The sequence below is a fragment of the Nelusetta ayraudi genome, unplaced genomic scaffold, assembly GCF_046127955.1.
Source record: "Nelusetta ayraudi isolate G7.1 ecotype Tasmania unplaced genomic scaffold, CSIRO-AGI_Nayr_v1 ptg000132l, whole genome shotgun sequence".
In the NCBI taxonomy this organism is placed as follows: domain Eukaryota; kingdom Metazoa; phylum Chordata; class Actinopteri; order Tetraodontiformes; family Monacanthidae; genus Nelusetta; species Nelusetta ayraudi.
In genome coordinates this window covers 1,512,408-1,537,022 of record NW_027466182.1, presented here as the reverse complement: position 1 = coordinate 1,537,022, position 24,615 = coordinate 1,512,408, and the positions used below count along the sequence as shown (strand labels likewise).

The following is a 24,615-nucleotide window of genomic DNA, read 5'->3' as shown; positions in this document are numbered from 1 at the left end:
CATCTGATACGCGCACGCACACACACACACACACACCGCTGATTAACGATCGCAGTCATTAGAGTTTCATAGAAACGACTGTCTCATGTTTGATTAGGAATCCTCTGTTTCAGCGCGCGGATTTGTCGCCCGTCGCCGTTTGACGACTCGGCCGCCGCCGAATCCGTCCTGAGCGATTGACAAAGGGGAGCCTGTGATGAATTAAGTGACGGTTTGCATTTGCTGCGCCGCCGTTTGCTGCGCCGTCGCCGGGCGAGCGATCCATCTGTCTCTGCCTGGGATCCATCTGATTTGATTCTGTCTGTCGCAAGAATTTTCTTTCTTTTTTTCCCAAACGTCCTGCTTCAGGAGTACATCTGCCGCTACACTTTTCAAGGCTGATTTCCAAAGCCGAGTGCTTTTGCGCACATTCTCTGAAAAGCATGGCAAGCCAAAGTAGGGAGAGGGGAAAAAAGAGGACTTTTATTATTTCGACAGTCCCGGTCTACTTTGAACTTAAGTGGGGTCGTCGGAACCGACATTTTTTTTTTGTTCTGTTACTTTATTTTGAAAAATAAATGACTTCAAATGTTAAGGCAAGCCAAACACTTATTTTCTCCGTCTGTGTCTGAAAGAGTGTCTCTTTGCGGCGCGGAGAAGCTGCTACTTTTTGAATTGAATTGCGTGAACGACAATTGTGTTCAACGGGAAAGAAAATATTCCATCTGTATGAATCATAACCCTCAGGATTGGTTAAGGTATAATTTAGAAGTCGATGTAACACATTTCCTTTCATCGCAAGCATGAAAATGCTTGAATCAAATTGCTGGAGACGTGGCCAGTGTGTTGCTGCGGATCGACAGTCTTTTGCCGACACCCGCGAACGCCGAGATTGACAGCCCGCCCCTTGTATGAGCACTCCGCTCCTCGAGCTGATTTCTAATTCCGCCTGTCAAAGTGCACTTTGGCGCAAAGTGCCGACAATCCAAAGAGGCGTGCTGTTCTTTCGGAAAAACAACCCTCAGCCCGCCCAGAAAAGGAAAACGCAGTCATGGCAGGAAGGTTTGATGACCATCACCTGCATCCTCATATAGACACTGTAACAAAGTAAAGTGGGTTGCAGATTAACGTCCTCAATGCCTCAATTTTCTCAATTTTGAGTAGTCTGTTTCTCTTCCCTATCTATCTCCAGTGCTGTTTTCTTTTCCTTCTTCTTTGAGTGCAAAAACGCTATTTAGTTGTTTTATTTAAAAAAAAGAAAAAAAGAAATCCCTCTACTGGAGCAGCCATGATGCTCTGTGCAGTCGCAGCCAGGGTCACGGTCACCTCTCTTCTTCCAGGCCTTTTAAAAGCAGCTTCAGAAGCTGCTGCACAGCAAAATGGTTTTGTTGGGTTCATCCAATTGTGCCCACCTTCATTTTCTTTTTCCATACGACTCCAATGGACAAACTTCGGGATTAATTTCAGAAAAGTAAAATAAAATAACAAGAAGAAATGTCCCGCATAGTTATCCCTCTGTTTGTAGTCTCCTGCGAAAACAATTGGTTACTTTCCTGATAAAAACTGATGCTTTGCAATACTTTGCAATGGACACACCTTCTGGTGCAATTTTATTTTCTTATCTTTACAACTTTGTACACTGCAGATTGATACTCAAGACATCAGATACATGAGTAAGATATATGTAATTATGCAGCAAAGAAATACATGTTCAATAACTCAATAACTAAATAAATAACTCAATAAATATGCTTTTTATGAAAGGTGGCTATTTTGAAGAATTGAAATATAAAACATGTTTGAGGTTATCTTACACTTTTATTGTTTCCTTCATAATTGTGTTGATACGGACTTTTGATGCCTTCAGTGAGAAACAACATCAATAGTCATGAGAATGAAAGAAAAGACATTAGATTCATTGGGTGCGTCATAACAAGCGCCACATTGTCCACTGTCCGACAGGGGAGGTCCTTCGCCTCGGCAGGATGTCCGGCCACACGCTGAACGGCGGCTGGTCCTCGTGGAGCTCCTGGTCGCAGTGCAGCAGGGACTGCAGCAGGGGGATCCGCAGCCGCAAGCGCACCTGCAGCAACCCCGAGCCCAAGTACGGAGGCCAGACCTGCCTGGGTCCACCACAGGAGTACCAGGAGTGTAACATCAACCCGTGTCCCGGTAAGGAATACCCCGAAATAAAGCAAGCTAGCGTAGAGTTTAGTTAGTTAGAGGAGACACTCGTAGGGCTGAAATTTGCGATAGGAACGCATCGCTGCACCGGTGGAGTCGCGCGCAGACAGAAACGTTGGGCTCCAGCCGAACAGGTGGGGGGGGGGGAGCGACTCGCCCGGAATCGCCAGGAACTACAAAAGAAATCGGGCTGCAGATAAGGAAGCGCGACCAAGACCCCAATTTACGCCGCCAACGCGACACCGTCCCGGCGGCGCCACGGTCCCATAATTACATCGGCGGGTAATTACGCTGCCGGCTTGTGTTGTGTGGAGAGAAAAAAAAAGGCCTTGAGACAATAGGCGTTTTCCTCACTCCTAAAAAACGAGAGACGGATGCTTTCTAATTAAAAGAGTTCTCGATTTGACGAGGAGGCAGGGAAAGCTGTCTAAATGGAAATCCGGGCGCCCGGATTGGCGCGACGCGCACCTGGCATCCTGCACGGGGTCACCGGGAGGAGGACAACCCGAGCGGGTGATTGTTGTTCAAGCGCCCTGGAGGGTGGAGGAAGTGAAGGAGGTGGAGGAGGAGGAGGACGTCTTCTCCAGCGAGAGCGAGCCATCGTCACGGCGCCGGCAAGCCACACGAGAGCGGAGAGCTATCCATCTCTTTTCTGTTTTTTTTCTCCTTGTTTTTTTTTTCCTCCCCTCTCTCTCTCACTCTCTCACTCTCAAGCTTGTTAATTCATCCGGCGAAAGTGCGAGGGCCACTCAGCTTGAGCGCGGCTCATTCAGAGAACGAGACCCTTTTTTTTTTTTTTTTTTTTCCTGACTCGCGAGCTCAGACAAAGACTCGAAAGATGCATCCAAACGCGTCGGATGCATCTTATTCAAGAACGCTCCTCCGGCTGAAAGGTTCCCGCAGCGGTTCCCTCCCAGTTATAAGTGAATGCAGTTTGATTTTATTTATTTTATTTATTTATTTATTTTTCTCTCCGCCCTGCTCGGCACCTCTCCACCGAAGAACACGCAGAGTCTGCAGGCTGCGGTGTTTTGCCGACTTTCAACTCCCCAGGTGGAGCCGACTAAACCAAAACTAAGTAGCGATGAATGCTAATGAGGGTCTCAATTAGCGCGCCTCAGAAAGTGAGACATTCTTTCAACAATTGCAAAATGGGTACGGCAGACTAGCTGTGATCCCTCCGGGGGTGGGGGGGGGTAGGATGGAGCCGTTACGACGGCCTGTCTGTCCGCTCTGGAAACAAATGACGTTTTATTTTATTTATTTATTTATTTTTTCCTCCCCGCTTCCTCCGGTGCCCCAGAGATGAGGCGATCCGTCAACCGAGAGCACCGAATCGACTTACGTGTCACGCGGTGATAGAGAAATTACAGCGGGATGACGAAAGAGCATCGGCCGCTTCAATTACCTGCGCGGTGCTGCCGGCCGTCAGCGGCCAGGTTCCCACTGCTTCCAAAGGTGCTGCAGTGTCGGCGGGGGGGTTGAGCTTTTCTCCACATGATCGACCGGAACGGCATTTACCCGTGCTGTGATTTTCTCGTTGCCGTGAATTGTGTATTTGTTTTTATTGTTTTATTGTCTGTTTTTTTTTTTCTTATTTTCCTCCTCCAGCCAACGGATTTTTCCGCATAATGACCAGGAGCGGCTGCAGCCGATCACTGCTCATCATTTCAGTTTATTAATCAGAGGGGAGACTCGTGAGTTCAGGCAAGGGCCAGGCATATTTAAAGTGTCTGGACGCTCAAATTAAGTCAGCACTTAAAAGAAATTTTCCCTTTGAAAAGCACTGGAATTCAAATCTGACGATTCCTCAGAACAGTTCTGAATAATCGTTGTTGTTGTGGTTGTTGTGGTTGTCTTACATCAACTACACAACAGAAGCTGCCTTTCCCTTACCCCTAGAATTGCGCAAAGCTTAAAAAACTGTTGAAAACTGTTTGGCTCCTCCCACTCATATGCAATCATTAACCTCAACTTCAAACACCTGTAGCCACCTTCAGCCAACAGCACAGCACAACACTGCGCTGACCTCTGGTGGATCGGAGGAGAACAACCCCCAAAACAAAGTAAATTAGCTGCAGCAGAATTCCACAAAACCTAAATATCGCAAGAAAAAACTTGCTAATGGAAACACCTAATCTTCGAAAAACCTCTGAAATATAGTTCAAAGTTTTTGACGCTCTCACCATTCAATGGAAAACACCTGCAAATCGCAATCGCGCCTTGTCGAAATTTCAGAAATACCGCTTTCGTTTTGCGAAAAACTGTCATGGTAGCACGCAGCTAGCGAACTCCTCCCAGTCACGGAGCGGCATAGTTTTTCCCGGAGGGTGTTTAACGTTTGCAATCTGCCGAAATCTCTTCAGTGGACGGCAGCTGGTCGTGCTGGTCCTCGTGGTCCAAGTGCTCGGTGACGTGCGGGGGCGGACACTACATGAGGACGCGAACCTGCAGCAACCCTCCGCCGGCCCACGGAGGGGACATCTGCCTGGGCCTGCACACCGAGGAGGCGCTGTGCAACACGCAGGCCTGCCCAGGTATGCGCACACACACACACTCACACACACACACGCTGATGATATGCAGCTAAGGGTTCCAACTCGGCCACCGGTCCATCACCGGCTCATTATTTGCCCTTCGTCCCTCGGCGAGCGCTCAGGCGTGACTGATTTAAGCCTGACTCACTTACACACACACACACACACACACACACACACACACGGACTTTGTTACTTCCTGCCGCAGAGAGCTGGTCCAGCTGGTCCGAGTGGTCCCACTGCGACTCCAACGGCGCCCAGATGCGCGTGCGTCACTGCGACGTCCTGTTCCCGACCGGGAACCAGTGCTCGGGGAACAGCAGCGAGACCCGGCCCTGCTCGCCGGACTCCAACTTTATACCAGGTGATCACACACACACACAAGGAAACAAACACACCTGCACCTGGTGTCATTAAAAAAAAAGTCTCGGTCACCCACGCATGACTTCACTTCACTTCACACACTGCGCCACCATATGCCCGCAGCAGCAGCAGCAGCACATTTCCTTCGATCCTCTGATAATGAAGTGTGTTATTGATCCCTCCGGGGGACTCGGGGCAGGTCAAAGGTCGGGTTCATTGTCAGGGCAGACGCTTTTGAGGAGCGGGACGATCCAAACGGCCGTTTCTCTCGCCGATCCCCCTAACCCCTCGAGCGCAGCTCGTGATTACACGGGGGCGTGAGTCCAGGTGCTGCACTAAAGGGAAGTCGGGCAGAGAGCAACAAGCGCCGCTATATTTGTCTTCTGATGAGTCTCGGAGTCACACTGTGCGGGAAAGGTCTTCCAGCAGCAGTTTTGCTCTCTGTGTTGCCAGCGAGGAGATAACGGCTCCCGTGTGACGCTCGTCGACAAAGCAAACCTTGTTTCTGACACCTGAGCATTTTGCTAAGTGTCGCTGCCGCAGACTTCAACCAGTCAAATAGTTTAGTTTCAGGAGAGCCGTTTCTGGAATTTAATTAATGTTCTGTATTATTAACAAAGTGCACAATTTACCGTGTTGATTTTTTCTCACCATCCATTTTGAATTTCAAATTACTGCTGTTGACGTTAATTAATGCTCTTATTGTCCTAACCTCCAGTGAATAAATATGCTGCAGAAAATAAAGAACGTTAGACAAGAGTGCATTAAGAATTGTCTATATTGGCTGCTGCTGTTATACATGCATTAATCAACCTTTTCAAAAAAGAAAAAAAATGCCCACCAAAGGAATGCAAAAAAAAAAAAACTTGTAATACATTCAAACTCTTATACATCAAAACATCTACAGCCCTGCCCGTAAGCTGCTGCCATATATAATTGTTGCCTGAGGGGGAAAAGATTGAGTGAACATCCACCTAGACAAGAGTAATTTAAATCAACTCTTTTTGTTCTTGAAGAATAAGAAGCAGCAAAAAAAGGACCATCATAAACTAACTAAAAAAAAAATATGAACTGCCAATCAAAAGTTTGAAACCGTCTGCTGCTAAATAGATTCTGTCAAGAGCAAGAATGAAAACCTTTTTTTCTTCTTCGCTTGTTTGTTTGTTTCCTGTAAAAAAAAAGAAAAAAGAAAATTAATGTTAGCGTCGTGAGCCCAACCTTGCTTCGCCCGCGCAATTAGAAGGACGGAGGGATTCACGACGCTTTGCTATCAACAGTAAATTAGAAAACGGAATCCGAACGCTGAACAGCAGCGGCTGACGATTTGCCAACGCCATTGTTGCGCCGTCGGGTGGAAGGTGAGAAAGAAAGAAAGAAAAATCGTTCTCGTTACAAAGTTGGGAGCTGTTGCCGTTGTTGTTGCTGTATCTGGCACTCTCACAGACACACACACACACACACCATTAGTATTGATATCTGCTTAGCCCGGTCAATGGCTTAGACGGGCGTCACCCCATCGACAGCCGGTAATGCAAGACACTGCAGAGCATCGATCGCGGGCGCACGCGTGGCTGAAGAGCCGCGTCACGCGACTTCAACCAACCGGCCAAAGACTCAAGTGCTTCCTCCGACACCGTCAGAAACGCATATGTGTCCTTTTATATGCTATTAATTAGCAGGCACGCAGCGATCACAGACCCAACCCTCGGCACCCTCCTATTTGCCTCCTCCATGCCTCATCATCCATCCAGTCTTAATGGGAAAGGTGCTCCCCTGAGGTTCATTAGCGGCGTCTCGTAGTTCATTTCCGCTAACGAGGGCCGACGCTTTCTCGCACTCCCCGCCACGGGCCGCGATTGGCTCGCCGTCGCCACAAAAACATGTTTCATTTCTGAACAACACATCATCTCTCTCTCTCTCTCTCTCTCTCTCTCTATCTCTCTCTCTCCCTCTCTCTCTCTCTCTCTCTCTCTCTCTCTCTCTCTCTCTCTCTCTCTCTCTCCCACCTTCCGGGCTGTGTTCGTCATTGCAATGTGTGTGTGCGTCCTCTCGTTCATTTTCGGGAACCTAACTCTGCCTCCTGTTGTTTCCTCTCCTTTGTCAGAAGTCTCCATTGCACGCTCCAGCCAGGAGGAGATGCGCTGCGGAGGTAACGCGCGTGTGTGTGTGTGTGTGTGTGTGTGTGTGTGTGTGTGTGTGTGTGTGTGTGTGCGTGTGTGTGTGTGTGTGTGTGTGTGTGTGTAAGAGCGCGTGTGAAACGGGAGAGATGGGCTGCGTCGATGGCGCCCGGCTTCCTCTTTTTGTCAACACAATGGCTCTCCCATCACACTCTGCCATGCTCAAATCCGCCAGAAGACACGGCCCGAGAGTTTCATCACGCCGGCGGCGCGACACATCTGCATTTTGCCTGTCGCAAAAATCGAACGTGGTGCCGCCGGTCATTCCTCCTTTTGGAGTCTGGGTTCGCCCCTGACGGCCCACGCTGACGGAGCGCGCGTACCTCGCCAGACTCAGACTCGGGATCGAGCCCCGCAGCGTTGAGCTCGGCGAGGAGAAACTTTTCTCGCGGTACATCTTGTTAGCGGAGGTCTTGCAGAGAGCCTTGCAGGACGCGGGCGGCACGAGAGGCAAAAAAAAACAACATTCCATTGTACTATTGTTATTTTTGAATGCTGTAAAAAACCTGTAAAAAATAGATAGAGCTCGACATTTTTCTTTATTGCCAGAAATAATCGATGTGATCGCGTTGTTGCGCGTCAAAGATGAATTAATTAAGATCTATTTGTGTATTTTCAATGTATATCATCCCCTTTTTGTCTCTGCCTGAAGACACCCATTGTTAAATGCCACTGCAGGACGTCACCGGGGATGCAAATTTACATGGAAATTAGCATCTAGGCAGGAAGCGGGGGTCGGATGTAACGTGTGGAGAGACCAGGGGAGTCGGAGGGGGAGAAATAAACGTTCCCGTAATTACAGCTGATGCACGCAATATGTAGATGAAAGTGAAATTGTGTGTTAACGCCACGGAGGAGCAGGGGGAGTTCAGAGCAGGTTGGAATTAACTGCCGGAAATTACTTTGGCGCATCCCCGTACAGACATTTGAAACATGTTTTTTTTTCCTGTTTTGGGGGGCTAAAAAAAACCTGAAAGTACTTGTAGTCGCAATGTAATGTCTCGCATACATACAAGTTGACTGGGACCGGTGTGGAGTGCACAGGGAAGCGAGACCTGATGGGCCACGTTCAGACTGCCAGCCAAAATCCGATTTTTTTTTTTTTTTTTTTTTTTTTTTTTTTGCCCAATCCAGATTGAAACCGGATGTCTCTTTTGTAGTGTGAACAAAAATCACATCAAATCCGATTTTTGCAAAACGGATTGAAACCACCTTCAGGTGGTCGTTTCAAATCGCATTGAAAGCTCCAGGCCGTGCGTCGCGACAATCCCATTTGGACACTTGCTAAAAACATTGTAGACAGTCAGCCCTAGAAAATCGGACTTGAGATGGAATCTGATTCGAATCAGATTCGCCCGCGGTCTGAACGCAGCCCGAGGTTTTATCACGCCGTGGCACCTTCAAAGCCCATCCTCATCTCCTCCGCAGACTTCAACCTGTTCCACATGATCGCCGTCGGCCTCAGCAGCTCCATCCTGGGCTGCCTGGTCACCCTGCTCGTCTACTCGTACTGCCAGCGCTACCAGCAGCAGTCGCACGACGCCACCGTCATCCACCCCATCTCGCCCGTGCCGCTCAACACCAGCATCACCAACCACATCAACAAGCTGGACAAGTACGACTCGGTGGAGGCCATCAAGGTGCGTGCACAGGTTTGCTCCGGCGCATTTCCGTCTCTCTTTTTTTCCCCCTCTCGACTAATTTACTAATCGACACTAACGACCTGAGGGGCAAGCGCGGCGTCTGTCGGCGATCCGTGTGCTGTGTGTCTCAGTGTGTCAAGTCGTCTTGTGTCGGCGGTCGTGCACTGCTTTCCCATATTCGGCCCTCGTTTCCACCTTGAAGCCGAGGCGGTCGGGTGTTTTATCTCGGGGCACATGAAGCCTTTGGTGTCGCACTCGGCTAACTGTTTAATGTTTGTTCACGGCTCCTCTGTGATCCGCATTAGGAGTCGGTATTTTCAAGAGGCGCCGCATTAAGGAGTCCTTTGTCAACTTGAAGCGTTTTACTCCCCCGCAGTCGCGTCCGCGCAGTCAACCTCATATTTATCAATGCGTTAAGACGAGCGAAGCGCTAAGTGAGACTGACACCAGCGCGCCTGCCCCCACTGGGTTTTGCGAGCTTAGAAATCTGTATTGAGTTTGGATCCTTGGCTCCACAACAGGTGCCAACGTCAGCTACTTCTCGGTCATTTCCGTTAGCCTCTGTGGCTTTTTAAAAAAAAATTTACCGATCATTGTGTTTGAACGCGAGTCCGATCTCGTCGTGGTTCGGCAACTGTTGACATGAGTAGTAACGACTCTGACTTCACACGGGGGAGATTGTTAGGAAGCTGAGGTAGCAGTACCAGTTTACAGCAGGTGATTAAAAATGACCTTTTAAGGGAGGAGGGGGTGTTTTAGATCTTCTTTTATTCTCTAGTTTGGCCAATAAAGCGTCTGACGGGGAGGGGTTTACGACAGGCACCGCTCCTCCACACCATCGGAGGGCGATCAACAAGTCTTGGACCGTCATTTGGACTCCTTCAGTGTCTTTCCCATCACTGTATTTTAATTATTACAACCACACATCACGCTCCTGTCAGCCTACAATTGGCTCTCCAGAACGAAAAAGGAAAAGAATTAAAATCCAATTCATTGCCCGGACAATCACAGCTCGAGTAGGGAATGACCGGTCGGGGTCCTAAAGTAAAATTTCTTAAAATGAACTCAGGTGCTCAAGTTGATGAGTTTTCTTTTTTTACCATCTCCAGCTACTGCATACATAAATGCTAATCCACTGGCAGGCCAAGGCTTGGGTGTGTGTTTTGCGAACGCCGGCGCCGAGCGAGCGAGCGAGCGTCACCTCCGGCGAGATCTTAATTTCATTGTGGAGCCACGGTGCGAGGGCCGTTCATCCGTCACGCAGTTCAAGCCCAGAGAACCAAACTGCATAATTCAGTTGGTTCCGCCGCGGTCGGTCGGTCGGTAGGAGGCGGGAGGAGACCCGCGGCGCCGAGGACATCCTGCCAGCAGCCGTCACTCATTATGCCTAAACAGTCGGGCTAATGCGGGGATTTTATTCCTTCGTTCCTTTGTTTATTTATTTTATTCAAATCCTGAAATGCGCAGAACCATAATACGCCTCTCTTTTTTTTTTTTTGATGTCCATGAGGAGGAATGACGAACACCTGTTGGCCGCATTTTACCGCACTTGGATCGGAATCCAAAATAATTATCACCGCGCAAAGTGAATCGCGTGCCGGTTCCAGCGGCCATCTGGCGGCAAAAATGTTTTCTTTTTCCCCACCTTTTTTTTTTTCCCCTTTTCCAGCTGCCGCCACGTTTGTCGGTAGCGTCGCGTCGCGTCGCGTGCTTTGCCGTCCTGTGTCTCGCTCTGACTGTGTCTCTCCAAGGCTTTCTGTCCGACAGAGCGCCGCGGCCACCGACCGGGGCCTTCGTGCTTTTGAGGATGACCCTTGCCCCTCTTGCTCCCCCCCTCTACCCCTCCTCTCTCTGCTCCTCCCCTCCCCCCACTGCAGCCCGACGTGTCGGTTCTCTTGCCCCTGGACGACCCTGCCGTGCACCAGCCTCTCTCCGCTAACATGGGGCTGTCCATGCGCGGCCTGGAGATCTTCTACTAACCAACCGACACCCTCCTCCTCTTCCTCCTCCTCCTCCTCCTCCCCCACCGCCACCACTCCGGCCTCTCTGACCTCTGCGACAACGCCTCCGCCTCTCGGTTCTCTCCCCCCCCCCCCCTCCCCGAACCACCACTTTCTCTCGCCCCCACCGTGCCCCGCCCCTCCACTTCCTGTGGCACTTCCTGTGCGCGGCAGGTCGGACTACAGTCTCTCTTTCTCTCTTTAGACCCCCTAAGTCATCCTACCATGTGAACCCCTCCCACGTTCTCCCACCCCGGCTTGCGTCGAAGGCAGTGTACCCCGCCTTGATTTTTCTGTTTATTTGTCTGTCTGTTTTTGAAAAAAGTGCCTCCATTTGCATGTCTTTTCGTCTCCATGTCGGTCTGAAAAGGACCCTCATTGCGACGCCTTTGCAACGCATCTGTCCCCTCGCGGCCGCCGCTCAGTCACGTGGGCGAATGGGAGGAATAAAAAAGAAAAGAAAAGTGCAGTGATTCTGGAGCCAATTAAAAGCAGTTAAGGAGGAGAAATAAGCTGTGTGCAGAGCCGCTGGGACGCCGATGATGAGCCCTTCCTCTGATGTGCGAATCGCTCAACGGGCCAAAGGGGGGTAAAAAAATACGTGTAAAATATGAGTTGTTCCCGCCGCAGTGAACCCCCTCCCCCCCACCCCCCCAAAAGAAAAGAAAAAGAAACACACACATACACACGCACCCCCGGCGGTGTCAGTCAGGAGCATCCATCAGCGGCAAATGCCGCACCATCAGGCGTTCAATTACACCGCCCTGAGGGACCGCCGGTGCCAACCGCCCCCCCCCCCCCCCACACACACACACACACACACACACACACACACACACACACACACACACACAATAGACGGGGGCCATGAACATCCATTCTGGGGCAAATTGCCGGTGCTCTGTGTTTGTCGAGTCACGCAGGGACGGAGCTTCTTCGCCGCTGTTCCAACAGGACTCGGCCCTCGGCTGATCGATCTTTACGGCCCCCGATGTGTCCTCGGGGTGGGCGGCGAGGGCTTGGGGGGATAGGGCCGGCAGTCCCACGGCCCCTGTTAAAAACCGCTGATGCCGGCCATTAGGGATGACGGAGGTGGACGTACGCACATCAAACAAAAAAAGAAAGATCCTCCCAGCCTTGTGGCGGCTTCTCATATTTGTTTTATCTCCCCCCCCACCCCCCGCAGCCTGTTTCGCAAAACGCTTTCGACCTTGCTCTTGTGAAATGTGTGCTGCACCCGCCCGGACGACCCTCCCCACCCCCCACTGCTCCCTCCCCCGATTGATTTGTGTTGCTCCTTATTTTCTTTTTTTCTCCCTCATTCTTCCCCCCCACCACCACCGCCGCCTCCACCGCCGCCGCCGCCTGCTTAACGTAGATGGATTTGCTGTCACCCCGCCAGTCCATCTGGCTTTTTCTTGATTGGTCGCTCGGTGAAGGCGGCGCTCTGCTCTCCGTCCCGCAGGCCTTCAACAAAAACAACCTGATGCTGGAGGAGCGGAACAAGTACTTCAACCCGCAGCTCGCCGGCAAGACCTACACCAACGCCTACTTCACTGACCTCAACACCTACGACGACTATTAACCTCCGGATATGCGAGTCCATGATACCCCCCCACCCCACCCATCCCATCACCCCCGCCCTGCCCCCAAGGAGCGGGAGAACCAATCGCCCGCTTACGAGTCTTTTCTTTTCCTGCTTCGTGGTGACCCTGGTCGTGGGGACGCTCCCACCCTGACACTCTGTGGCGGCTCTGCCAGCAAGAGGGAAACGCCCACTTTCTCTCAGGTGCCTTGGGGTACGCTCGGACGCTCGTAATTTTTTTTTTCTGTATTTTTTGTATTTTCTTTTTTTTTCGTGGCTCTCGCTGAGATAACTGGAACTCCCGACGTGGACGCACAAAAAAAAAAGAGAATGGAAAAAAAAAACAAGGAAAAAGACTCAGAGACACAGAGGGAAGCGCAAAATCCCTTTTAACTTTCTCTCCCCCCCCCCCCGCTCTCCCCTCGCACCCACCGCAACACCTCGCAGAAAAGACCCACAATTTGTAAACGATGGGACTCAACCACGAAAAAGCCGCTTTGCATGACTTCATCCGATGTGTTTTTTCTCTGCCGTTTTTTTTTTTTGTTTGTTTTTTTTCACTTTGCATGGCTGATGGCATTCCAGGAGGTTTCGCAGGGGAACTTGGCTGCGGAATCGTGCCGCTATTTGGAAAACGGAGGGGAAAAAAAGTCATTCACGCAGACACTTTGTTCTTCTGGCATTTAACATTTACTGCCGCAGTATCCCAGTCACCACCAGTCCTTGGATCAGGATGTAGATATTTGAATTCCTAAGTGGTCGGGGTTTGTTCTGTTATGTTTTTTTTGTGTGTGTGTGTATTTTTTTATTTTTTTTTATTTTTTTTTCACTTTGCCTTTCTTTTACCAGCTTAACGAGCAAAGCAGTGATCAGCCTCTTATTGTAAGCCTTTTATTTTTTTGTTTGGATTTTTACTTTAAATGGTACATATGTTTTGTACAGGATGTGTTTCAAGAAAAAAAACATCAAAGTGTAAAAAGAATAAAAAACATTTTTTTCCTCGAGTTTCCTTGCATTCAGAAGAGTTTCTGCCATTGTTCAAGTTTGTTCTATTCTTTGTAAAAAAAAAAAAAAAAAAAAATGTTTTCTTGAATTTTAAATATGTTTATTATTATTATTCTTTGGTCTTCTGTTTTGATTGTGTCTGTTTAAGGGCAGAATTCAATGTGCTTGGATGTTTACTTTCACGGGGGAGGAGTCAGCAACATGCTCTCAAGTTGACCGGATCCTATTGGATGAAATCCAGTCAAACATCAAACCGGCCTGTTCATACTTCAGAACCAGTTACGCATCATTCCACAGCTCAGTTCCAAATAACTTCATGTTTCACTTTTGTCGCCATGCATAAATTAAGAAAAGAAAAAAAAAAAAAAGCTTCACACACAGCAGATTTGTGTGTGAGTCACGCCGACGCCTTTTCCCCGACTCGATTTCTGGGATCTCCTTCAAGGACTCGACGGGAACAGATGCAAATTAACGACGCTGATGAGACGGGCCCTGCAAAAGTTATATAAAACGCAAAATGTTCTGCCGCCCCTCTGCAGAACACAAACAAAGCAGAAAAGAAAAACAAGGAGGTCCGGGGAGGCTTTCGCGACGCATGAAAACAAAAACTAAAATGAGAGAAGCAAATGGCTTCGTGCTGCACCTGGCTTGATGCACGTCTGCAGAGGCCTCCAGAGCCCAGATTGATTTTTTTTTTCTTTGAAAGAAGCATGATTTATTCCCCTTGAAAGCCAAAATCTTTAGCGTTGACGCTAAGTTGCGACGGCGAGTCGTTTGGCTGATGAAAGAGTAAATAACATCTTCTGAAATTGATTGGGGATCTCTGAGCTTCCAGGGGATGCGAGGATATTGAGCAGTTTAATGGGTTTTTGTTTTTTTTTGTCGTTGTGTTGTTTCTGTTGTATTTATATTCTCGCTCCCGAAACTCAAGAATCTACGTAAAACCAACATTGAGGACGCAGGGATTCCACCGGGTATAAGTGGCTGTTCACGTGGTACCCAAGACCCCCCAGTGTCCACTCGTTTCAGTGGAGTTGCTCACCCAGCGTATGCACGGAAAAAGTGTTCCGCATTAATGGGCCCGTAGAGCAATGCGCAGTAGTGTCACTTCCCATCATGCCTCTGTAACTCACATGATCTATTTGGCCAATCAGAACGATTCTGGAGAACGCCACTTACAGACACGTCAGAATGCAGCCAATCGGAATGAGCTGAGACACAGCATCAAAATGCGCTATGGATTCTCGTTTCAGATCACAGTCGTCCTGTCAGCCGTTCTAAAGGCGTTTATTTTTGTATTGCAGTCTATGGGAAAAATGCATTTTGGGCCCGTGAGATTTTTTTGCTGCAGTACCTTGAGTGGCCACTGGGCGGAGAAATCGGCGCGCCGCCATATTGCCAGTTTCCAATTCTTCTCACCGCAGCAACGTGAAGCTCTTGGAGGGGATAGTTCTGTCATCGTTGCGAGGCTCCTCAGGCGGAACGGCGCAAACAAATTCACACCGGCGCTTCATAAATCACCCTGAACTCTTTAACGGAGGAGGAGTCTTCAGCGGTGGGCGGGGGATGCGGGGGGGTGACAGAGTGCATCGGCAGCGGCGTTGGGAGGAGGACGCCTGAAGGATACAGCATCACATGGTGAAGATGTTTCGGAGGTGCGGCAGGGCGGAAGGTGGGGGTCCGTCTGGAGTCAGGAGTCTAATCTGTATGTTCGGGTGAAGCACCACTCTCTCTCTCTCTCTCTCTCGCTCTCTCTCTCTCCCACCCTCCATCAACCTTCAACCTGACGTCCCGGTCTGCGTGCAGAGGGTAATGGGAGGGTTGTTATTCATCATGCCGGCTCTCGCTATGTTTAGGTTGTTCAGGGGGAGGCAGAGCTGGTGAGAGCCCCCCCCGCCGCCCCCATCCCCTCCTCCCTCCTCTAGTCCGTGACTCAGTCAATTGATGGCTTTACCTTGAGTTTCTTCTCGGCGGCCGAGGTTCAGTAGTTCAGCAACAGATGGCTGTCCTTGTAAATACATGGAGTGTACAACCACTCTTTCACGCATTGGAGCCACGTGAACAGTCTCGTAAAATAGCCACTTTACGATGTACGTTTTCTCGCGAGACTCCGGAGGATTAGCGCCGCATTATTCGTGATATTAACTGGAATTTGCATTATTTTGTGACATCACAAAGTGATGTGACAGCAAAGGATCTGAGACACATATTGAACTCTATTAACCAGGCCAAAGGTGAGTAGTCTGGGACACTTAAGATACTGTGAAAATCAATATTCAGACGCTGCGATGTTCACCTCGTCAATCTTGACCTTAGCGAGGCCCACGGGTCGATGCGCTCACATCGTCCCTTCCCGCTGTCATCATCTCCCGCGCGCCTGTCAGCGACGCGAGCGCCGTCAGCTGGCGCTTGCCGGGGAGCCCGTGACATTCCACGCGCTGACAGCCGAGGGGCCGACGACAACAAATGATTTCGCCGCCCCAAGTGGCATTTTGGGGGCCTCGAAAGGTCACTGGAGGAGGAACTCGTCCCTCTCTCCGACTCGACGAGTTGCCATGTGTTTATAAAGGAGTCATGGTGTCTGCAGAGGCGTCTGACACCCATCCTACCCCACGCCAATGCCAGCCCTCAACTGCATATTGTTCTTCTGGAAGGTTTAATATAGACAGCCGGGGAACCTCGGTGACCCGCGCTGAAGCGCGAGAACGGCTACGGGATTATTGCTCCGACTTATTGCGCGGACGTCTATGTGACCCAGAGGGAGGAATCTTGTCGACTTCCGCTGCTGCAGCATCCTCGCTGGCCTCTTCGGCAGCTGTGTCTGCTTTTCCGTGGAACCTTGAAGGAGTTGCTTTTTGCTCTGAAGGTTGAATCTTCTATAAAAAAAAAACAAGAACTACCTTCCTTTTTTTCTTTAAAAAAACAAACAAAACAAAACAAATTAGCCGGGCTAAAGGCAGTAAAAGCATTACATAGAAAATTCGAGGTGATTAACATTGATTTTTTTTTTTGCGCAGCCAGTCAATAAATATAAATGAAATAAAATCTGCGGTGCCGCAGAGGTCAGTCAATGTTTCCTTTAAACTCGCTCGTGCCGTGACGTGAACAGAAAGCAAATCTGCAACAAAAGAACTCCCTTTTGAATATGAGCACAAGCCTCGCCGCACTCTTTTTTTTTTTTTTTTCTTCCGTCCAGGAAGTGTTCAGGAGCTGCGCTAATTAGCATCCTGTGTAGCGAGGCCCTGCGAGTGCCAAACGAGGTGATTGAGTCAGATTGTTCCTGTCGGGCAGCTAACAGAGCGTGAACGTCTCATTAAACTCCGGAGACCGGGTTTCTTTCGACCGTCGCCTGGATCTCTCCGGACGGGCCCCACGCCACCAATACATCCTGGCGGCGCCGCTAACAACACAAATGCAACAAAATGACGTCCCCAGACGGCAGGAGGCTACAGGAGCTGTGGTTCGGTACCGGTGGCAACTTCAGTCGTTGATTCTCTGCTGACTAAGGAGTTAAAACCTGTCCCGTGTAGGATTTAATTTCGCAGTATAGAAAAACCCTCTGTGTCATGACATTGCCGAGCGGTGGGAAGTTACCACTCAGCCCCATCATCCTTTGCGATCACCCTGCTTGTAAACACCTGCCAGTGATGCAAAAGTGGCTAATCATAGGAAGTCTGACAACATTTTTAAACATTTGTGGACGAGTTATGCCGCATTTGGGACATTTTGGCAAGAACATAAAACAGCACAAGGCGCAGACACTAGCTAACGCTTGCCTGAGCCCTGAGGTTCAAAGTTCAACCATCCCCTACGGCACTTTTCCTCATTGGCACATTATCGTACGTCACGCCAAAGGCTGTTGCACCAGTTATCGCCTTTGAGCTCCCGAGAGGACAGAACGATTCGGGAGCTGTCACGATGTGTGGTGTTTATTTTCTTTAGCAGGAAACAAAAAAAAAAAAAGAGGAGGAGGAGGAAGAAGAAGAAGAAGCCAGGCTTACTGAAGTGACACCTGTCATGCGGCGAGATCCCACTCACCCCGAAGAGGCGTCGAGGTGCCGCTCGGCTGCGACTCATCCGCCCGGAGGTGGCGGCCCCGCGGATTCGCCTCTTTATTTTGGCGGCGTTTCGAGGCGGTAAATAAGCAAGGCGCTGACAAGAGCTTCTTTAAAAGCTCTTTTTCCTCTGCGGGCGCTCCTTAACGCCGCCTCAGCGCAGATTAGCGCGACTGCGGCCTCAAAGCGAGCGGGGGGGAGGGTGTTTTTCAAAGCTGCTCTAATCTCCGCAAGCCTTTTGCTGCCACAAAGAAAATTTTGTTTTTCACTGCGGTTACATCTCCCATTAGCTGTCGTGTCATACTCGCACATGCGGAGGCGGCGGCGGCTGCAACGACAACGACATCTGTTGTTTCCTGTTTTCTCGACTCCCACTTTCTTCTCCATCACGATGCTGCAGGGACACGCGGATTCCTGTGCCCCGAACTGTGAATGTCGGCCTGGAATCGATTCGCCCGTCGCAGGATGCCTCTATAGATCCAACTCCCTCACCCCCGCGGGCCCCCCTGTGGGATGGAGCGAGAGGAGTCGAGGGGGGCAGGCGGACATCTGGGATCCCAGGTGGCCCGGCACCATCCATCCAGGTCCCGGTTAGCCGGAAGCCGGCGGTTTGGAAGCCAAGAGCTTCGCCGGCGCCGGCCAAGCGGCGCCGGAGCTTATCGGCTCCGTCCACAGGCCTTTATGGCCCCCATTCACCTCAATCAAAAGCTGCTACTGAGCTAACAAGCCAAGATGGCGGATATTGCCGGAGCTCCAATTTGCCCAACTGTGTCCCGTCCTCGTCTCCCTGCCAGCCACCTCCACCCCCGCCACAAAGAGCCCTGATTCTCCACGGCGAGCCCAGCTGCCCTGGCAGCCGCGGCGGGGCCCCGGTGCGGACAGATAGTGGGGGCCTCTGTCCGCCGCTACATTCAAGGCACACAGGCTTTCGATTTAGCGGCAGGAAGTTCAGTCAGGCGGCGTCCACAGTGAGCACAGGTGCCCAGTGAACCAACTCAAAGAGCTTTTAATAAGAGTTTTAATGAAGACGGCCGATTGAATCGATTGCAGGCAAAACGGTGATCCAAAGATTCATTTAGTTTGAGTTCCGTCTTTTAATTTATCGTCTAAAAACATGCTGTTTGGAAAAGAGAGAGAACTCTGTGAACAGCAACTTTGTTTTATGGCCTCGAGGGGTAGCCATACCTTTCTGTCTATCATAATAGCCACTTTGAAAACCACATTGAGATTACTAGGCATCAAGACTGACCTTGCTAATGTATTACAAGGAAGCAAAAAAACAATTTCAAGCTAAAATGCAAAACAGGTTCAGGGCCAAGCCTCCGTCGAGTGTAAACAGTTCCGTTTTCTGAAACAGTTTCAGCAACGAAGTGAAAGGAACAGGGAAATAAAACACGGCATTGAGTAAAGTCGCCGCCGTCGTAACAAACGCTGATTATTTTGGTTCCTTGAAAGATGATTGTGTGCGGGGGGGAACTGTGGGTGCCTTCGGAAGGTGCTTTTCAAAAAGCCTTTTAACTGCAGAAAAGATGAAAAGTGGGGGAAGCAGCCCAAGGAGAGAATATTAAAACTAAAACAGTGCCAGGCTGGGCCAACACGGCTTTGATTTTATTATAGTCGTTTTAAAGATGCATGGAAGTGAAATAAAATGATTTCATTCCTTCATTTAAATTATGTATCCCATTTTTTTTTTTTTTTTTTTGCAATGTGAGGGCTAAAAGGTACAAAGCAGCGTCATCATCTGCTCACTTAGATTCAGCTGAGACCATGGGATTAGGGTTCCAATGACATAACCTCACATGAAGAATCTTCTCTTTGCGATAATTTGAGTTGAGTTAAGATGTAGTACAGCCCATTTTTCTTCCTGTTTCTTTAATCCAAACCAATCAGAATTAAAAGTCTGAGTCGGTCTTAACGATCGTCGTCAGGCGCCCAAATCGTGATTTCTGGCCGCTCGTGATCCGCCGGTTCATTTGAAAGCGAAGCTCGCTTCCGTCTCATTGATCCGCGCGCCTCTCGCTCCGGTCACCGGGTCCTTGGCCTCCGTCCGCCGCGCCAACCCGCATAAGTGCGATCCAATTTGCCGCTTTGTCCAGAGAGAGAGAGTCGCGATGAGAAATGACGAGGTGAGACTGTGAGTGTCCCCGGTTCAGGGCTCAAGCGATGTGCCGCCAAGTGATGCAAATCCTACTTTACCAACGTTTTGTAACCACAATGGGACTCTAACCTGCCAGTGAGAGGACATAAGTCCATCTTTTGCTGGAAATCAGAACCCTAAAACTGAATGATGTGACAGGAGGCTGTAAACAGAGGGCTAAAAACACTGTTTTCTGGGAAACTATACATATTTTATAGAGCAGCTTTTCTTCTCTTTCTTTTCCCTTTTTTTTCTCTACCGACCACCTTATATCTCCCCGTGCCCGCGCTTAAAATGCTGCTGGTCTCTCTTCAGGTCTATCTGAAGGTTAGATTTCATCAGGTTTTTTTCCCAGCGGCCCCCATCATCGACCTTTGAGTGATATTTTCTTTTGCAGCCAATTGAGTGTATTTGGCGAAGGTTAAAAGGCTCTCCACGTGTTCTGTGAAAGGACGCTGGAGGCTAAGTACACATCAACATGCCCACAGTATATTGAGAAAGCTTTTTGATTATTATTATTTTCATTATTATTATGACAAAGTTCTAGGTTCAGCTTGGTTTCCACCGGCATCTAATGTCCTGACACTAAGGGGGGGGGGAGAAGAAGGAAAAAAAAAACGGGCGCTTTTTAATTTCCCTGAGGCGCTGCTATTCATTTTTCATTCCATTACACCGTCTACTATCCTGCTGTTTGCTTTCTGTCTGTGACCAGTCAAGCACAGAGCCGGCGACGGCAGTCGTGGAGGGGTTTCAGCAGTGGCATGTCACGCAACTCAATGTAGACATCAGAATGTAAAGGCTGCGCACGGAGGCGTGTTTCACGTTTCTTTGAAGAAAAAAAAAGAAAAAAAAAGCTAAAAACACCCCAAAACAAACTATCCCTCAGCACGGGCTTGACGTGCCGAACGGAAATTCTGCCCGTGCGTGTCGGATTTAATGCAGGTCGGCGGCTGAAAAAGAGAATTGCGTGGGAAGAAAAAAATAAACGCATATGGAAAGGAAAGACCTTATTTAACAGACTTATTGAGACTTCTCATACAGAAAATACGACATGTATCTTCTGTCATTCACATCCACAACATGAAGCAACCGGATTGGTCAACCACATGGTTCCTCTCTGAAGTGAAGCCCCATGGTAAGAGTGCAAAGCTTGTTCAGCGTGCGGTTTACAAACTTCCCATTCAGAGTTCCAACTGCTCGCTGTCAGGCTCCGTTAATTGTCTGTTCTTGTCGTTCCCTGTTGTTGTTGTCTTCCCTCCCTTATTGTGCCAGGTCGTCTCCTGTACCTCCGTGTCGAAGGCTTCAGCAATCGCTTCCTCCCCGAGTGTTTTCGAGCATGATCCCGCTTCTGTGAGTACGTCCAACACATTTGCACCCAAGCCGTATTCCGACTGCCTGTGACTGACCCCTGGACCGAATAAGTGAGGACGCGTTCAGACTGCCAGCCAAAATCCGACTTTTTTTAGCCCCATACAGATTGAAACCGCGTGACTGTTTTGTAGTCTGAACAGTCACAAATCACACGAAATCCAATTTTTCCAAGCTCCAGGCCATGTATCGCAACAAGTGCCGCTGTCGCAATTATATGATGTCACACGCTACACGAACCTGTCAGATGGGTCAATAATGTGGCCCAGTGTGAACAGAGCCAGATCCCATTTGGACACTTGCGAAAAACAGCGTGGACAGGATTTGAGAAGGAATCGGATTTGCATCACATTCGCCTGCAGTCTGAAGTGCTCAGCCTCAGTGCTGAACTCAACCTGGTGCTTAGATTGAGCGCCATAGACTCCAGGCCGACTCCAGACTGTGTTCCCACTCGGCAGCGTCCGGTTTTAGCTGGCCTTTTATTCTTCATCTCTTCTTTATTTTGTAAGGAAACAAAACACTTTCACTGGCGAGTCCTTGAGGTGAGGCACCAGATGTGATGAGGTTGGTCCTGCTTTGTTTTCCTATCCGGCATAACCAGCTTTGAACTCTTTCGGGCACCGTCCCCTTGTTTGCATCCCCCCACATTTTTACCTTCCCCTGTTCGTCGCCGCGCGAAAATCCGCAATATCTAATCGTTATAGGAAGGCTCAAGCTGGCTGGAAAGAACTTTTCCAATATTATCTGACCCGGGCCTTCGCTCTCGGCTCTGCAAACATGAAGCAGCATAGATTATATCTCATTAGCGGCGCCGTAGAGGTCAGGGTGAGAAGCATCGCTCTCATCACCTGCCGGATGACAAATGAGGCCGCGCCAGGAGTCAAAGGGGGAGAGGAGAAAGTTAGACAAAGAAAAGAGTTGGCGGACTGCGGCAAGGCTGTGCAGGAAGGATACACGGCCAGACGAAAGCAACGTGCCCTTATTACTGTTTCTTGTTTGTTTTTTTCCAGGTATTTCTGCATTTTCTCTTGCTTGCCATTTTTTTTTTTTTTTCTTGGAAGCCTGTATATCCCTGCAAGGTCTGATTAATGAAAGCACTCGGCAACAGCCGCCAAACACTTAAGGGATTCGCGCTCAGGAGAAAAATTACCTTTAAGTAGAAAACAATGGAGAACAAGGGAGCGTAATGATCGGTTCCTTTTTCCTTCTTTTTTTTTCCCCTTTCCGATCATTACAGGGTTCAGTAAAGCGATCGCCGCGATTTGCAAACCTTTGTAATTACTTGCTCCTCAAGAGGCGGTGTCGAGCATCGCTAACAATACCTTCGGCCATTGTAGCGGCGTACAATAGCGTCTCGTAGGGTCTCGTAAGTTTTTTCCACGCAAGCTCAGGAGTTGCGTTGAGGAGAAGGCGTCCGGATCATAAGTTCAATCCCCGAAAGCCGACCTTTAATCAGTGTTAATTTCCAGGCGAGGGTGCCTAAAAAAAAAACCCAGATCCCTCTTCGCCTCTTAAAAACTAACATTTGGAGTCAAGCTCCGCCCCCGCAGATTAAACTAACTCTTACTCATTTCGCCACCTCATTAGATTCATCCGCTCTGCTAATGGCCCTTGTGATGAGCTATTGATCTACAGCAAGGTGTCTCGAGGAGTAAGGAGGGTGAATTACACCAAGTGGCAAAGGAAAAACGAAAAATCCATACTTGGCTTTTAGATTTGATATTCAAGATTCAGTTTTGTGTCCCGTCCCCTCGTTAGGCCCGACAGACTTTCCCTCCTTAGCGCGTTCGATTTTACTAATCAGCACAGATGCGCGGTCTTGTTGTGGAATCTCTCGACATAAAACTTGTTTCGGATACACTCTACTTTTTTTTTTTTTATAGCCCTGCTGCGGGATCCTGTGCATCCTGTGACATTTCTTAAAGCCGTTGGATTTATCTCGCGTATCCATCTGGCCCCATCGAAAGCAAATAGCCGGGGTAGAAAGTGACAGGGCGGACCTGTTCATTCAAGCGCGGCGCTCTGGCTGATTTCCGGGCGATTTCTTTCAAAAGTTGAGCAGCTCCCGAGCACGTTCTCTTCTGTAGCGAGAGGCAACGTCGGCAAGGAGAAACTTTTGTTTTGTTTTTAAGGCAGATACCTTGAAAGGATATTTCTTATTCTTTCAACGTGGAAAAAAAAAGTCCCACTGCCTGTGCTAATGTCTTTTGTTCGCATCTCACGGTCAACTTCTTTTTCTTTTTCCCTCCCTCCAAATTGCAGCGAGCAGCAGCTGCTTCCCGCCTGACCCCGTCTCACCCTTCCTGACTCATGCGTGGGAAAAGGATGAAAACTCTTGCATGGACGAGCGAGACGTCGTCGTCATCGCCCGAGGTCAGACCCCACCGCGGAGCGAACGCAATTGCGCAGCCAGCAAACGGTGCGTTTTGCCGCGTCTGATTGAAATCGCTCGTGACATCGACGAGCGGCAGCCGGATTGATGGGGATCAAATCTGCGCTCCCGTCGTTTTTCTGTCCTCGCTTCTTCAAGGAGGAAGGTATCGACTGGCTGGGCGAATTTTCCGCACGCCGTCGAGTGATTCTGCACAGCTATGGTTGATTTAGCGCGGCCCCAGAGGCAGAAAGAGGCAGCTTGATGATCCGCTTTAGAATTAGATTAACCCTGATGCAGTCAAAGGTGTTTTGATAAAAATCCAAATTCATCAAGAATAAAAAAGTCTTTTTTGTCCAAAGATCTGACATCAATGCATTTAACGCAGAGTTTTAAATGAAAAAAAAGCTTCTCGTTATGTAACACAAATGGGAAGAGGAGCTTGAGAAGAAATACGCATCTATTTTTCATAGATCTGATTATTTTCACATTTCATATTTCATATTTTCATTCTGTTCATGCAAAAAAAAAAAAAAAACGACCTTTCTCAAAACCTCATCTATAATTCCAACTGGTCCAACACGGAAAAATTCTTGACGCCGTGTTTTAAAATCAGATTTATTTCCATTGTCTTTCAAACTTAAATGCAAATGCTGCAAAAAGAGAAGAAGAAAAAAAAAGATGTTGATCAGTTCAACCTTCGGCCACCTTGCAGAGAAAAAATATGACATCGGGCCTCGGCGAGAAATTGTCTCGCTGGGTAAAACTTCTCCTCAGCTATATGTTATCAGTACTGCACGATGAGGCTTTTTTTTAATATATATATTATTATTCTCATATTTCCAGCGCCGGGTATCAGATCCACGGGATGGCGAGAGTGAGTGATGGCAGTAATTAGGCCCGAGTCATTCTTCCTCAACCCCTGCTCTTCAACTTTCTGGAGACCTTTAAGGACTCTGTGCTCTCCCCTGTCTCAGGTCTGTCCTGAATGAAAGATTAATAACACCCCCCGAGATGGCTCGGAATTTAATAAGGACTCGGATTTGGAGGAGTGTCGTGTTTTTATCTCTGTTGGGGGTGTTTTTTTTTCACCTTCTAATTCAACACAGGGCTGTTTGAGAGGAGTTCAACCTCACAGCAGTGCAAACGTTGAACACGTCCGCCCTCTGTTTGCATTGAGCACACCGCGATTTATACACAGTGCAACCAGA

The 24,615-nt window shown here is 49.0% G+C and overlaps 1 protein-coding gene across 6 annotated transcripts in view; it reads left to right on the top strand.

The window, feature by feature from the left end:
• Nucleotides 1-23,429, top strand: part of sema5a (sema domain, seven thrombospondin repeats (type 1 and type 1-like), transmembrane domain (TM) and short cytoplasmic domain, (semaphorin) 5A) — a 144,532-nt gene extending 121,103 nt beyond the window's left edge. For 4 of the 6 annotated variants that reach the window (XM_076051151.1, XM_076051149.1, XM_076051150.1 and 1 more), the window contains 6 exons: nt 1,942-2,151; nt 4,530-4,700; nt 4,909-5,064; nt 7,168-7,212; nt 8,669-8,880; nt 12,349-12,796. In XM_076051151.1, coding sequence (XP_075907266.1) covers nt 1,942-2,151; nt 4,530-4,700; nt 4,909-5,064; nt 7,168-7,212; nt 8,669-8,880; nt 12,349-12,468 — 914 coding nt within the window. In that variant the 3' untranslated portion in view covers nt 12,469-12,796. Of the gene's footprint in view, nt 1-1,941; nt 2,152-4,529; nt 4,701-4,908; nt 5,065-7,167; nt 7,213-8,668; nt 8,881-10,760; nt 11,058-12,348; nt 12,797-23,295 lie in introns of those variants that run through there. The other 2 variants (XR_012929459.1, XM_076051153.1) reach the window with 2 other exon arrangements.
• Nucleotides 23,430-24,615: the final 1,186 nt, after the last annotated feature.